Genomic DNA, 15,880 nt, shown 5'->3' on the forward strand with positions numbered 1-15,880 from the left:
AGCTGGGGTCAGTGCCCCCTGTATATACGCTGCCTGTCAGCAACATGTCCGGCCCATTTAACTCCTGGATTTAGGGGCTTCTCTGATGTCTACAGACTGACCAAGGCCAAAGTTATGGCCCAAAACGATCCTCTGATGTTGGGGCCTTCAGCTTCTGAAGATCGGTCGGTCTAGTATCATCTCTTTAGTTCAGCCAGATGTCTTTCACTGGATGCAGTGGTGGGGGGGGGCAGGGGGGGGGCATCCTTCACATGTCCCTCATTACCCTGGGCTTGTGTGTTAGTTCACATGTGACCTGCGCAGAGACCCCACAGGATGCAGGTAAAGGGAGTCACAGAGCCTCACCCTGCCTTAACCTCCATCCCCCCCCCCAACACCTTGCAGTCGCTGGCATCGTGACTGCAGACTTTGCCTCCGGGATGCTGCACTGGGCTGCTGACACTTGGGGTTCCGTGGACGTCCCTGTCATCGGCAAGGTGAGCGTGTGACACGTGCTGATGTGAACCTCTGCTGCAGTTACATCACCCCCCCCGCCCTGTCAGCGTGTGTGTGCAGTATCGGCCCGGGCTACGTCGATTCCCCCCCAATGTAGGACGGTAGGAGATCTGCTGTGGGTGCAGCCCGATGTACAGAATGGACCCAAACCCCGGGCGATGATCGTCCTTCGGGCTCTAGAATTGCCGACGTCTTCAATCAAAGCCGCCCTTTTGAAAGGAGAACCAGAAGCCGACGTGCTCGTTAGCCGGTGTCTAATTGGACACGGCATCTTGCGATATCACTCAGGACTTCCTCCTGGTCTCAATAGCACCCCCCACTCTAACCACCCCCCAGGTTTAGGATTGATGTTGCCCTCCTTGGTCACAGTTCTTAGACATCCTCTGGGTGGCATGCTTAATTCCCGTCATTTTTCTCTGTATTATAGAGGGGGGGGGGGGGGGGTGGAGATGGTGGTCCCTGATGTGGCTGTGCCTTGATGAAGCCCCTCCCACTCTGTGGTCATCTTGCGGCCCAGAGTACCCCCTGCCTCGCGGTTTTCTTTTGGGCTGGGTAAATCTGGGCCACTGGCTTCCGAGACCCACTTTGGGAGGGGTGGGGCGTGGGATGGGGGCCGCCCTGAAAGCCAGCCACGGCACATCCTCCACCACACTATTAGGCGGGGGCCGCGGGGGCCGCGAGGGCCCAAAGCCGCCGGCACGTGACCGAGCGCCCCCTCTCCGCGGCACAGCGCCCGCCGCTCCGCCGGCTGTCTGGGATAATTGGGATCCAGCCCCTGGGAGAGGTGGGGGGGGTTTTAGAAATGCCCAGAATGGGAGGGAGGCGTGACCGTGAGTCCTGTGGTGCAGGATGTGGGGGGTGTGAAATTTTGGTGCTTAGCAGGGGGGTGCAGGTCAAGGCAGAATCCTGATCAAGGTTGGGGGGGTCACTAACAATGCTGACTAAATGGGAACATATTTTTTTTTTTGAGGGGAAAATAAATCTACAGATCTTGTAGAATGGGGGGGCCTCTGGTTCCATGGTTGCCGGGGTGATGAGGCAGTGGTGTTCTCTGATTGGCAGAGGGCAGGATGATGTGGGATTAGGTGTCCATGCCCCCCCCCCCTCCCCCCCGCCCCCCGCCCCCGCCCCATGCTGTCTGCAGCTTACTGCTCTTTTAATCTTTCAGAACAGGTGGGGGGGGGGGGATAATAGTCAGGACCTTCGCCGAGAGCCGCTGCGTTCCTGCAGCCGCTAATACTCTCCGGTGAGTTCTGTCCCTAAGTGCGGCAGAAATGACTAAAATTATTATGCTCTATTTTTTTTTCCTTTCCCAGAAATTAATTACCTTCTTTGCACGACATTCCCCCCCTTCCCGTGTCTCCATTTCGGCACCTGAGTTTTCAGGGCCAGGACTCCGCCCCCACACTTTGATTGACAGTTGCTGCTGGTGAATTCCATTGGCTAACCTGCAGGGTGTGTCGCAGGCTACTCAGAAGCCCCTCCCCCGTTGTTTTTTTTATTTTTTTTGGGTTTTGTAGTCTGAAGACGTTTTGAGTTCTGCTATCCCACAGTCCGCAGTTGTTAGTGGAAACCAGCAAATGATATTGGGAGTCTCCAGCCTGCTCCTCTCTCCCTCCTCCTCCTCTCTCCCTCCTCCTCCTCCCGTGCTAGGCCTTCATCCGCCCCTTCAGAGAGCACCACATCGACCCCACGGCCATCACCCGACACGACTTCATCGAGACCAACGGCGACAACTGCATGATCACCATCCTTCCTCTGATGCACATGGCCTACAGGTTCCTGTCGCCCCTCCCAGGTACTGTCGGCACCGACCCCCCCCGCCCCCCCACCATGCGTGAAAGACTCATCACCTGCCAGGCTCGTTAATTAATTAGGCTTGATGGAGGTGTTGATTGAATCCTGACAGCGAGTTTGCACGTTTCGTGGCCTTTGGAAGCATTTACCTTTAATATAACGAGATTCTGAGTTAATTTTATTTTTTTTTTCTGCTCCAGCCTTAATAATTTTGCGTTAATTGACACTATTGTGATATAGGCTGCTGGTTCCTTGATGTTTGCGGGGCCCTGTGAGGTTAGTGCTGTGGGAATGTGGCATAAGGGCTGCGCAGCCCCGGATGTCAGCCGGATTTCATGGGCCAGTGTACGTGTTTGCTGGCAGTGACCAGGGAGAGCCAGAACTGGAGATCTCACACACACACACACACGCGCACACACACACACACACACACAATGTACACATGCGTGTTCTGCCATATAAACCATCCACCTTTACCATATTTACTCGCCAAGTACATTAACCCTGGTGTACTTTATAACACGGTAATCTCTGGCCAGCCTTGGACGCTAATCTCAGCCTGAAGCCGATATTTGTAGAGCTGGGATGGTTTTTAAATGATTATTGTCTCCTGCTGGCTATTTTTGAGCAAGGTGAGCGAGCCAGAGAGGGCGGGACAACATGCTGTCAGTCATCTAGCACTTTACCTCACTTCCTTTTCGGGTTACAGTGTCTGGCAGCCCAGGGGTGCCTCGCCCATCTCTGTATTTGAGAGTTGGAGGGCATTCTTAAAGATGTGGGAGTGAGACGGCGGTAACCTAAGCAGAGGCGGGGGTGTCTGTGACCCATCACTAATTCATTTTCTGGGGGTCGGGGGTTGGGAGGGACCAGAAGACAACTCCCCGTGTGCCTGGAAAAGAGGGGGACACCGGCTGCATGCCACCTCCCTTTGGTCAACTGCTTAGTTAGTCTTGCTTTATACCCGGCTGCGGTCGAGGGCGATCCCACCCCCTTCCTGTCGCCGCTGGCAGGTGGCTCAGGGCATGCGCTCAGATGGCCTTGGGGGCGGGGTTTCGTTGACCTCGCGCTGACGTCCCGCTCGCCTCCTGCTGACCTCGGTCTGTCCCCCGTCACAGAGGCCCCGGCTGAATCTTACCCCTGGGACTGCTTCGTCTTCGCCCTCGCCGTCTTCGTCACCATGACCAATCAGATCCACAAGTGGTCGCACTCGTACTTCGGGCTCCCGGGCTGGGTAACGCTGCTGCAGGACCTGCACATGGTGCTGCCCCGAAAGCACCACCGCATCCACCATGTGTCTCCGCATGACACCTACTACTGCATCACCACGGGTACGTCCATGATGGGCCTGTGCCAGCCTACCTGCAGACCTCCAAGATGGTCTCTGTCCTGTCTGCGTCTCCTCTGTCCTGTCTGCGTCTCCTCTGTCCTGTCTGCGTCTCCTCTGTCCTGTCTGCGTCTCCTCTGTCCTGTCTCTGTCCTGTCTGCGTCTCCTCTGTCCTGTCTGCGTCTCCTTTGTCCTGTCTCTGTCCTGTCTGCGTCTCCTCTGTCCTGTCTGTGTCTCCTCTGTCCTGTCTGTGTCCTGTCTGTGTCTCCTCTGTCCTGTCTGTGTCCTGTCTGTGTCTCCTCTGTCCTGTCTGTGTCCTGTCTGTGTCTCCTCTGTCCTGTCTGTGTCCTGTCTGTGTCTCCTCTGTCCTGTCTGTGTCCTGTCTGCGTCTCCTCTGTCCTGTCTCTGTCCTGTCTGTGTCTCCTCTGTCCTGTCTGTGTCTTTGTCCTGTCTCTGTCCTGTCTGTGTCTCCTCTGTCCTGTCTGTGTCTTTGTCCTGTCTGTGTCTCCTCTGTCCTGTCTGTGTCCTGTCTGTGTCTCCTCTGTCCTGTCTGTGATTCACCATGCTTGTCCCCTCCCTCTTCCACCTCCTATCACAAAGTGTAACGCAAAACATAAAAAACACCTTTTGTCTGTATGGAGGTGGTTGGAATAATGGTTCTTTGTAACCCCCCTCCCGCTTGCAGTACACCACGTTGACCACTAGTGCTCTTTCTCTTGGCTCCCCTGCCTGCTGTTTGCGGGGTCCCCAGGGCCCCCGGCTGCCGCTCCTTGCCAGTGCGTGACAATCCACATGTATATTTAATGGCAGCCTGCTGCCGGGGCTTAACAAATAGGCCTGCGTGGGGGTAGGGGGATCCGGGGACAAAGGAGGGGATCAGGCGGGCGGGAATCACGCTCTCGTGGGGAGGGGGGTGCCAGGGAAGTGAGACCGCGTGTGTGTGTTCCTGGGTGTGTGTGTTCCTGGGTGTGTGTGTTCCTGGGTGTGTGTGTTCCTGGGTGTGTGCGTATCTGAGCGTCTCTCTGCCTCTTTGTGCCTGTATCCATGCTCACGGTTGCTGCAGATTTATAGCGCCTTTCACTGCACGCGCGTCTGCACTATGCACATACATTCATACCTGTAAGTGAGCGCGCTCGTCTCCCGGGATACCCAGCGGTCGGAGAGGGACGCTGTATTTACTGCAGTTTGGGGATGTGGGGGGGGTGTCTTTTCCATTTGGTATTATTTTTCCCCCTCCCTGCCGATGTCGTTTCACATGCTCTCGGCCCCATGTGACTTACTTCTGCGCCGTGCTCCCCCACCCCCCCCCCCCACCTAAGCCCCCTCTTTTTTTAGCTGACGAATCAGGTCTTTCCTTTAGTTTGCTGTCTCTGTGAAACGTTTAGCTAGGAGTGTGTGGCATTATGTATCAGACGCTTAATCTAACCATTAGTTTGCTCTCTGCTGTGCCCCCCCCCCCCCCCCCGCAGGATGGCTGAATTACCCCCTTGACTATGTAGGCTTCTGGAGGAAGATGGAGCATCTGATTGAGAGCTTGACTGGCCACAAGCCACGTAGCGATGACATGGAGTGGATAAAGAAAACGGACTGAGAGCCTCGCCTTCCGCTATCCGCCTACAATAGGGCATTGGTGAGGCTCGGAGGTGGAGGCGGTGATTGGGCAGGGCAGAGTGTGGCCCCGCCCACCTCACCCTCAGGGGAGCCAACCCAGTGCATTTCTTCACTCTGTACTGTTGCTGCTTCTGTCTTCCACGAAAGACTAGTCTTTCTGCCGTTAACTTTCTCGGTTTTCAGAACTTTCCAAAGATAGCGGATGGAGACCATGTTGTAGGGCCAAGTCTAGGCCTAGTCTGGGTTGTGGGGTTAAAAAGTACAGTGGGTCATGTGATTGTGGTAACTGACCTATGGGATGTCCAATGGGCTGTTTTTGTGTTGATTGATCTGTGGAATATCCAATGGGCTTTCTCTTTCTTGCCACTGGAGGTTGGGCTCTCCAGGGGAAGCACTTGTTTAGCTGTTGAAAGCAAAGTGTGCTAAACTGGGATCGGGGGGTCGTTGGATTTTGGGAGGGGTCACAACATTGTCAGTGCATAGGACTCTGCATGCCTGGTGATTCTTTTCTCTGGTATGTATAGGGGGGTGGAATTCGCTGGCTTATGTTGTCTTTAGGCAGGATTTAATGTGCCTGGCACCGTAGAGTCGCAAGACTCCACACGACGCCGCCTGCATGGGGGAGGTCTAGCACAGTGAATGGGGCTTCCCTTGTCTGCTCACCCCCCCAAGTTAAACCTGGCACCCAGCTTTCCAAAGAGGTGCGATGCACATCACCAAGGGCTGGGGTCCGCGGACGCATCTCCGTCTGCTCGGTGCAAAGCACAGCACGCAACGCAGAGCTTCTCGTATCCCTGCCACTTCCACAGGAGCGCAGGCCATGCGGGCTGCTTCCTTTGGCTCCCCCTGGTGGTGGTCCGAAGATCAGCTTTTTCTATGGATTCTTACTCGCGGCTCTCGCTCGCTGCCGATCTGCCTTAAATTGGATTTTATGGATGTTCTAGATCGGAGAAATCCCTCTCGTCCGTCTGTCTTGAGCACTTGTGATATTTTATTAGGGCCACTTATAGTTGTGCTTTCTTTTGCTTTCACATGCATCTGTGTTTGGTCTGTCTGGTTTGTTCTCACCCTAATGTGAATGAGTCAAACTTTCCTGACGCCTGTGATACTGCACTAAGAAAGGCCAGCAAGAAAGCTGCTGTGAATTATGTTTCTGGGGGCATCTAGTGGCCACTATTTGTCATTGCAGTTGTCTGATTAAAAAAAAAAAAATATGCATACAACTTTATTATAACCCAGTTGTGTGTTTTTTTTTCCCATTGTACTTTCTTTTTTTTTAGTTCTTGGGGGTGGGGGAGAGAGAACACGGGTTATGTACTCCTGCTTTTTAAAAATAAAATTTTATTAGTCTCACGCTGCAGTAGGATGTAGTTGGGGGTGACGCCTGTGTACTGTGCCTTGTTTTTGGAGTGGAAGTGGTGTGATGACGTTTGTCTTTCCTTGTGGTGGCAAAAGTCCTCCTAAAGCCCACACTTACGGCACAGTAGCAGCATCACGCCGTCACCATTGGACAGGCACCGGCACCAGCCGGCGAGCGATTGGCTGCGGTGCGGCTCCTCCCCTCCCTTAAGCTACCAATCACACCCACCACTTCCCTGTCCACACACTTCACTTCTTGGGCCACGTCAGCCAATCACAATCACTTTTCTGCTGTGTAGACAGTGGCGAAGGCCAAGAAGTAAAACTTCTCGATTTCAACTATTCTTCAAGTTCTTAATCCAGAATTATGTTTAGAATTCATTTTATATTCCTGTCACTATGTCCCGTGTCTTGGATCACACTTGGAGTACGTTGTTTACAGTTATTATATGTGGTCTGTGTTCATGAATAATTTGAGGAATGGTTATTACCAGTCCGTTATGGGTCTCAAATGATGCCGGTTGCTTAATGTGCGCTCTGCATGTGTTTTACGTTTCGGAGTGAGAGTAATGATGCATCCGTGTGTTTTGTTAAGTCCTCTTTCCCTGCAGTGACTGTGCCGGTGATGTTTTATTTCTCCTGCTCTTCGCCTCTTCCCCAGTAGCTGGTCTGATTTCTCCTGGGACCCCCGGGAGCGCAGCCAGCCCACTCTGCCAGTTCCCAGAGTGCACTGGGGCAGAAAGGACGGGCCGCGTCCTTGGGAGCTGGCAGCCCCGGGACGGTCGGCTCCTGACCCCCGGAGGTCAGCCTCGTCTCCTGGGTGATCGAGATGGGCTCCGTGAGAGACAGTTTGCTGCTCCAGTCACGTTTGTAGCTTAGCCCCAGTGGGACGGGCTGTCAGACAGAGTTAATCACGGGCACGTTAATTTAAACCTATGCTTGATATAGGGTCACGACAGCTGGGTCACGGTGCAGAAAAGATTGAGAACCATTGCTTTGGATAAAAGCGACAAATGAATTAATGAAATATATTTTTACTAGCTACTTTTCTTACAGAGTGTGCTTGATGTAGAGAGGAAGCGGTATGCATTATCACATACACACATGGGGCTTGGTAGCGAACCCACTGACCTTGGGATGGTGAAAAACGCCGACCCGCAGTGAGCCGCAGTGTCATCTGAGAACGATGCAGTAGGCTTTGAAAGCCGCGGTGGACGGGAAGCCGCAGTGTCCAGTGGACTGAACTGCTGGTAGCCTGTGGTAAGCTTACCCACTGCGCCTTTCAGAAGCTGCTCCTTTCAGAAGCTGCTCCTTCCATCACTGGGGCCTGATGTATAATACATGTAGAATGTACCTGCAGGGCGGCGTCTCCAGGGGGCGCTGTAGGATGCTCCTGTGAGCCGGGTTCTCCCTCGTTCTCCTCTGTGGCGGGGGGCGGCCTGGGGCTGCCTGCTCCGTACCACGCTAGCCTGACTGGGGAGCGAAGCCGGGCAGGGAGACTCCACGCCCCGGGGCCAGGCTCCAGGCACTGGAGGAAGAGCCAGTTTGCTGGGATGCTGTGGTAGGAGATGTTGCGATCCAGGGGGGTGTCTTATTTAGCCTGAAGAGAAGGAAGGGGGGGGCTGAGATCCGTCGGACAGAGGAGGCTGCCTGGTGTTTGCTCTCCGATGTACATTGCAGTCGACAGTGATCTATATCTTAACCAGGTAAATCGAGGGTATTTTGGATTAATCTGAATTTCCTGCTAAGATGGCCACAGTTATTTGTGTTTCACTGTGGCTTTGTTGGGGGCGGCATGGTGGTGCAGTGGTTAGCACTGTATGGGGCGGCATGGTGGTGCAGTGGTTAGCACTGTATGGGGCGGCATGGTGGTGCAGTGGTTAGCACTGTATGGGGCGGCATGGTGGTGCAGTGGTTAGCACTGTTGCCTCACACCTCTGGGACCCGGGTTCGAGTCTCCGCCTGGGTCACATGTGTGTGGAGTTTGCATGTTCTCCCCATTTCGTCGTGGGGTTTCCTCCGGGTACTCCGGTTTCCCCCCACAGTCCAAAAACATGCTGAGGCTAATTGGAGTTACTAAATTGCCCGTAGGAATGCATGTGTGAGTGAATGGTGTGTGAGTGTGCCCTGCGATGGGCTGGCCCCCCATCCTGGGTGGTTCCCTGCCTCGTGCCCATTGCTTCCAGGATAGGCTCCAGACCCCCCAGAACCGGTAGGATAAGTGGTTTGGAAGATGGATGGATGGATGGATGTGGCTTTTTTTGGATGGATGTGGCTTTACCTCAACCATGCGTAGAAGGTGACCTTCACTGCCCAATCGGTTAATGGCCTTTAAGAAGAGTTAATGTCATGCTGGTCCAGCGTCAGACCCACGGTGAGATCAGACCAGCACTGAAGCCTGTCCACACCTGCGATGGCAACGCTTCCAACATCTGTAAACCTCACACCTGCCTTTGGGAACATCTGTCTGGTTTCGTACTTCAGTTCTTTACACCATTAGAGAGAACAGAGTCAAACGGATCAATTATTACCTTTGATAGGAGGACTAATGAAGGTAAGACTGGATTAATCTGGGTTTATTGCAGAAAATGATTAGAAAGGTATGCATACATCTATCTGTATCTGTTGCTATCAAATTAAAAGGCCGGGAACAGAGGTGGAGATTTCAGGTCCATAGAGTACAAATCCGGACCAAGATTTTGTTTCAGCCAACTAGTTGAGTCCTCTGTGACTGTGACTCTTTATGATTCGAATCTGGACCTGAAGTCCCCTCTGACTGGGAATAGCATTTGGCTTCTGTAAGCTGGAGATGTGCGATCAGCTTCTTCAGGCTCTTTTTGGTCCGTCTCTCTTCCCGTAGAATGTAGGTCTGGTGACTCCGGACTCTGTTCAGGTCACCTGCTGGACCGTTGTGCGAGCGACACAAATCTAATGACCGACTTAAGTCTGACTTGGTCAGCATCTCCTTGACACCTACACACACATGCAAATCCCCATGTGAGTCAGTGAACCTTCTGCCGACTGAGTCAAGTGATACAGGAGATCATCAGGAAGGACTTTCACTGGTGCTGATCGCAGTACGATTGGAATGTCGCGCGAGTCTCAGAGTGAAGTGGTAACAGGACACCTGTGGGCAACCGTGAGTGACAAGGAGCGCTGAGTAAAAAGGGAGCCGCCGACCTAAGGAAACGTGAGGGATGGGCAAGCTGACCCTGCTGCGTCACTTGGTTGGAGGATAACCTCTCACTGCGGGACCCTTATCTGGAACTCATCTGTAAGTCCTCCTGTGATTGGTCGCTTTGGGCCGCTCCACTTTGCACCAGGCAGCCACCCCGCACCGCCCCCCCCCCCAGGCTGAGCGACGGTGTAATCACTGTGGCTTCTGGGCATTTCCGTGGCGGTAAGTGGGTCACCTGGATCCGCTCTACAGCCTCTGTTCTCAGTCCAAATGGGATCACGCAGGCTCCGCCCACACGTCAGTCACGCTGGGTACTTCTGCCCCCTTGTGGCGCTGTGACCCGGTGCATATACCGCATTAAAGGGACAGTCACGGAGCGATGACATCACCTGCCGCCACACATTCCCTCTCTGGAGTTTCCCTTTACTTTTGAGGTTTCCACGTCACTGTGTAAAAAGTGTCCCCAGGGCGCCTCTAGCCGAGTACGATACCTTTCCTGATTGGTAGAATCTGATGATCCAGGACATACACTGAGATATGGATCATGGGATTGCATACCAATCAGTAAAGTTAGACTTTAAGATGCATTAAGACACCATTCCCTTCCCATGGAAGCATCTGTTTCCTGTAACCCCTCTCCTGAGTCACTGGGAAATGTGAGCAGGATGCTGGTCTGTGGCAGGCAGGTGACCCACGCAAGCAAACTCTCACTAAGGGGGTGTCAGGGTTATTCATTCACCTCTGCACACTTTTAATCGTTTTTTTTTTTGTTTTTCTTGGATACTGAAAGTCCTTGTAACGTAAATCGTCTTCTGGTCATGTTTTAACAGTGAGCAACATTCATTTATTAAATAGTTTGAGCTTTTAGGTTTCTGCAGGGTTTACGGTTTGAGCTGCATGGTCAGTGATCATGTGGGGTGGGGGGGGCATGAAAATAGCTGCATGGGGTCTCCATGGGGCAGTCAGAGGTGACGCGCAGGTAGGGGGCGCCGGCGAGCAGGCTGCCTGCTCACCGTGTCACTCGGGATGCGTTTGACAAAGTTGCAGTGGAGAAGTGGACGGTGTGTTTGTGGAGATGGCAGTGTCTCAATCAGGTAGTGAGTAATTGCACCAGCAGATATTAATTACTTGTGATTCAATGATTGCCGACAATTAAGCGTGTGCTTGTAAAAGCACAGTGTTGTGTAAACAATGTCATGTCAAAGCTTCAAACTGAGGGGCTCAGTGAGAGGTGCTGTGGCCTCACGCCTCCGAATCCTGCCTCAGCGCTGGGATGTGGATTTCCCTGCAGTGAATGCCTGGGTGTGCAGTGAGCTGGTATAGTACCCAGGGTACACCGCAGCACTGCGCCCTCTGCTTCGGCTCCAGGATCTTGTTCCCAGGCCATCTTGCCTATTGATCTCTCACTGCTCAGCCTAGCAGGACTTGTCCTTAAATTGGCTTCATGACGGCTACAGGCTTGTGACGCACTATCTGCTCCACCAGGGTGGCTAACATGGGTCAGTTAGCTGGCGTGAGACATTCAATTCGACACCAGTCTGCACTCTCGTTTACATTGCTGTGAGATTTCTTGCGTGAGAGTCCGAAAGCGTGAGTGTCACGCCAGATGCGGGAGAATTGGCATCCCTGTTTCTCAGTACGTTGGTTTGGACATAATAAATTTCAGTTTAAAGACTGATTTAACCGCGTAAATCGCGCAACCTACGTCGTAGTATGACTCGCACCTTCCCGGAAATGTAACGACAGGCGTCATTCTACGGATTTTACATATCAGGATATTTCAAACTTCCAGCCTGTTGTGAGCCTGATTATCAGTGTCCACTAGAGGGAGATGTTGCCACGGTTGTTTCTGCAACGGCAACATCGAAGCAGTTTCCCCCCAGGCAGGCTGTTATTGTTGCATGACTTGGTTGTGGCACCTACAGCTGAAACAGATGAATATCTTTACATATAATGATCGGGGTGCTGTTTGTAGGATGTAGTCTTTGCTCTGTGCGTTTGGGGCACAGAGATCGTGGGATAACTCCCTCCAGCTCGTTGCTGCGTTTTATTTCCGGTTCTGCTGCGCACCGCTGGCCGTTGGAAATTATTCATCCTTAATTTGCCGACTCCGAAGACCCTCACCGCGATGTCAGCGGAGTTCAATGTTACCTTAACCCTGCTCTTGTCCTGATATTGATCTCTGATCTCTACAATGACTTCTGTCAGACCCATAGGGAGAACTGTAATTTAAGGGCGATAGATTTATCTGTTTGAAATACAGTGAGCCGAGCTTCGCCTGCCTGTCGGCCTCCCGCTGGGCTGTCGGTCAGAGGGGCTTTAATTTCTAGTTTCGGAAGTTACACAGTCCCTTCGTCCCCTGACAGCAGCTCTTGTTTATTCTGTTATGGGGAGCAGTCGGAATACCAGAGAGCTCCGCAGGCCTGCAGTGCTGCCCGCAAACCTCCTTATTCCATATCAGGGTTGCCAAGTCACGCATCTGGCAGGACACTCACGCCCCGTTATCTTACGGCAAATGTATATTATTCTCTTATAAACCTAAAATTAGCTACATGAAAAGTGTTGGGTAGTTTTCAAAGCCTACAGACTAATTACACGGTAATAAAATCGTCACATTGTGAATGCATGCTCATGTGTGTGTCTCTCGAACAGAAAATCTCACGCTGACCAGAGTTGGCAACCCTGTATATACCAATGATGCCACATGCCAATCGAAGGTAAACTTATTCATCAGCAAAGGTGAGTTGAAACTTTGGTACCTTTTAGAAAGACATTTAAACATGTGCCTTTCTGACAGTCGAGCCACCAACCCTCTTAGTCTTGGGTCACCTTAACCTCAAAATTAGCCGAGGGCGGCGATCGAGAGATTGATTCAGCCCGGATAAGTTGTTTTTCAAGAAAATGTGACCGGCCAGAATCGACGGTGAAGTTGTGAGTCTAGCGGTTTGTGGGGGATGCGGACCATGTTTAATCATGTGGCGGCGGGGGGGGATGTCCCTGACCCTGACCCTGAAGATGCATCACGGCCCCTAAGGCACCCCTCCTCTCCTAGGAGAGTCAGCGATGTAGACAGGCTCTAGGCCCCTGGCCCCCTCACTTCCTATCGCCGCCCGTCTCTTCTCCGTCACCTCTTTTTGCTCCCTTACTATACTGCGCTTGATTCTGAGTAATTGTCCTTTCAAACACCGACGTTCCTGCAAGGCCACCATATTCATCCTGGCGCCCACATTCAAAGTCCTTTTCCGTTTGCCATATCATGTGATTTTTTTTTTATTTCAGCTTCACGAAACTACCGAACAATATCGCTGGTAATTCGCATAGTTGCCACTAGATGGCAGCAAAAGCACAACCAATTTTCTCTGCCTTTTGATAGAATTTTGACACTTGTGTGTTTTGTTCACACTTTTTTTTCCTCCAATGAACTAATACTTTATTTTCAGGAAATGCAGGCTCTGAACAGGTAGGATTCACAGCTTGTTCCAAAGTTGCCAGGTCAAATTTTTTTCGGAGACACCTGTGAATGTTTGGACTGTGCACAGAGGATTGAGTTTTTTAAATCGCCGTTTATTTCCTGAAGACATGCATGCGGCCATTTGTCAAGACCCTCAACGCTGCTGTTTTCCTGTATTGTTACTGTGTTGTGGTGTGTGTGTGGTCTTGAGCTGATACCTTGGTCTGAAGTCAGCCACTTCTTCCGACGGTCGACGATCCGTGGGGGGGGGGGGGGGGGGGGGTCACAGCCAGCTTCTCTCATCTAGCTCACCCCCCCCAGGTCTGGGAGCAGCTGCACAGCGAAGGTGGCCAAGCATTATTACAGGAGCTGGGAGCAGGATACCTAACAGTGATGAATAGCCTCCATTTGTTGTCATCCATGACCACATAGGGGCGGTGTGGGGCTCGGCAAGACGCTGTGTCTGCTACCAGAAGGTCACCAGTTCAAATCCCCGGGTCAGCAGAGTGATTTACTGTTGGTCCCTTGAATGTGGCCCTTAACCCCCCAATAGCTTCTGGGATTGGCTGTCCCTGCTTACTCAGTGGCACGCAGCTTTTCAATTGGACGTCCCTTTGGATAAATGCATTCGCTAAATAAGCAATCTTATGCGCTTGTTACAGCTGAATTTGTCATTCATACTTTCAGACGCTCCTCCTCTCTGTCTCAGACCCCCCCTCTTCGAAGGAAATCATTTTCAGTTTTTTTTTTGTTTGTTGTTCCCCCGTGGAAAAAATAACTGTAAATCATTATAAAGTCTTATGACAAACATTCTTGTAAAAATGCACTAGGACAAATAAATTGTTGCTGATTGGTAATTCCAGCAGGGAGAAGCAGAGCCCTGTGTGAGTCGCCAAAGCTGGGCTTCTCATTGAGGATCTGATGAGGACACGTGACAGATGAAGGCCATCTGTAAACACATGGCAGGACAGGTGACATCCGTCTCGGGCCCTTTTTCAAAGCCATAGTAGTGGTTTGGCTCCTTGAGCCTGTAGTAGTTTCCTCAGATGTCAATCTGCTGGTATTCCTGGCTGCTTGCGACCTCCGTCATTCATACGGTAGCCGTACGGCCTCATCTCCTTTCACCGCTCGTGACGTCCTTCATTGACGCCCTAATGTCAATCCTATACATCTGTAATCGTTGGGTTGTGTCTCTTTTCACCACTTGTGACATTCTTTATCAATACTCCGGTGTCTATCCCATACGCGCTGTCTGTACTGATCATCTCTCGTTTAACTTGATTCCGACTGGACCTCATGTTCCCTTAATTCCATTACAGGCTTTCATTGCGTCTGAGGGCTTTACTGCATTGTTCTGGCCTTCGATACACGCTGTAAACTTTAGATGAATTGTCTTACGCCCAGGTGGCCTTCAGGATGATACATTAACCTCCTTTCATTTACAGTTACATTTGCATATAATGAATAATGAATATTAATGAAGATTTTGTTAAAAAAAAAAAAATGCATCTTAAGCAGTTTTATTAACTGCATTTTTTTTAAAAAAAACTGAAATTGTAATTTGTACAAAAACAAACACTGAATGGGATGTATAATTGTGTTATTCACATTTGATTATGTCAGAGATTTAGCATGACTTCTGGAATGCAGCGGGCGGCGATTGCAGCCCGTCACGGCCAAGTGAGTTAAGCAGCCCTGGTGAAATTTGAAAAGGCCAATGGCACCAAAGACTAAACACCAAGCGAGCAGAATGCAAACGGGAAGTCGGCGAATGAGAGGCAAGATTACCGATGGCGAATGGGTAGCAAGATTCCCTACGATGGGGGAAAAAAAACGCTATAAATATGAGGGAAGACTCAAAGTACGTCGGAGTCGTCTTCTCACCCTGGCAGGAAAGGACAGGCTGAACTGTTTAGCTGAATGTTGGTGCAAACGGACAATTCGGCCTCAAATGAAACGCTAGTTTTGTCACACCTGTCTTTTGACCTTCAGGCACAAATTATCAGTAAAGTTAACCTTAAAAACCCCCCAGGCTGTAACCACTGCCCGGTGTGTCTCCATGGTGATCAGTGATGTAATCAGTGATTGACAGCACGAAGATGTTCTCAGTGGTTTGCCAGTACCGGTTAACCCGTTAGGCAACGTAGGTGAATGCTTATGGTGTCGTCTTCTGAGGGGGGGGCTGTCATAGCAAGCTAATTTCACTTTGTCTCAGACAGACACTAGTCTAAACAGTCCGTTGCTACGGGTTAGGCTTTGGTCTAGGTTTAGGCTTAGTCGTGGTTGAGCGTGTTGTATTTCTGTCAAGTTGTGTAGATATTATGAGCCGGGTGCCCAACTAATGTGTTGGTCTTAAAGATTTTATGGGAGGAAAATCTCTGAGCTTCATACCGACATCCGTCTGGACACTAATCGGCTCTAACATTATAAGTTTTCTGAAAACAAGCAATGGAAGATTTGGCAGAAAATAGCTAAAGAAGTGACCCCCCCCGAGGATTGGGCCATAGCATGTGAATGTCCCCACCGTACTCCCCCCCCCCCCCCCCCCCCCCCAAAACCCTTGCTGCATAGCCGAGAGATCAGAACTGGAACAGATGGATGCCGTCCTTGCTAATGTTGACAAACTGTCATGTTAGCATGCAGGTGTAAGCTGAACTCTGCAGCC

General features: G+C 51.4%; 1 protein-coding gene across 4 annotated transcripts in view; it reads left to right on the forward strand.

Moving 5' to 3' along the window:
* Positions 1-6,455, forward strand: part of si:ch211-212o1.2 (uncharacterized protein LOC492735 homolog) — a 16,283-nt gene extending 9,828 nt beyond the window's left edge. For all 4 annotated transcript variants that reach the window (XM_048973287.1, XM_048973286.1, XM_048973284.1 and 1 more), the window contains 4 exons: positions 385-476; positions 2,149-2,293; positions 3,408-3,620; positions 5,086-6,455. In XM_048973287.1, coding sequence (XP_048829244.1) covers positions 385-476; positions 2,149-2,293; positions 3,408-3,620; positions 5,086-5,207 — 572 coding nt within the window. In that variant the 3' untranslated portion in view covers positions 5,208-6,455. The remainder of the gene's footprint in view (positions 1-384; positions 477-2,148; positions 2,294-3,407; positions 3,621-5,085) is intronic.
* The last annotated feature ends 9,425 nt before the right edge of the window (positions 6,456-15,880 follow it).

The sequence above is a fragment of the Brienomyrus brachyistius genome, chromosome 13 (genome assembly GCF_023856365.1).
Source record: "Brienomyrus brachyistius isolate T26 chromosome 13, BBRACH_0.4, whole genome shotgun sequence".
Taxonomy (NCBI): Eukaryota; Metazoa; Chordata; class Actinopteri; order Osteoglossiformes; family Mormyridae; genus Brienomyrus; species Brienomyrus brachyistius.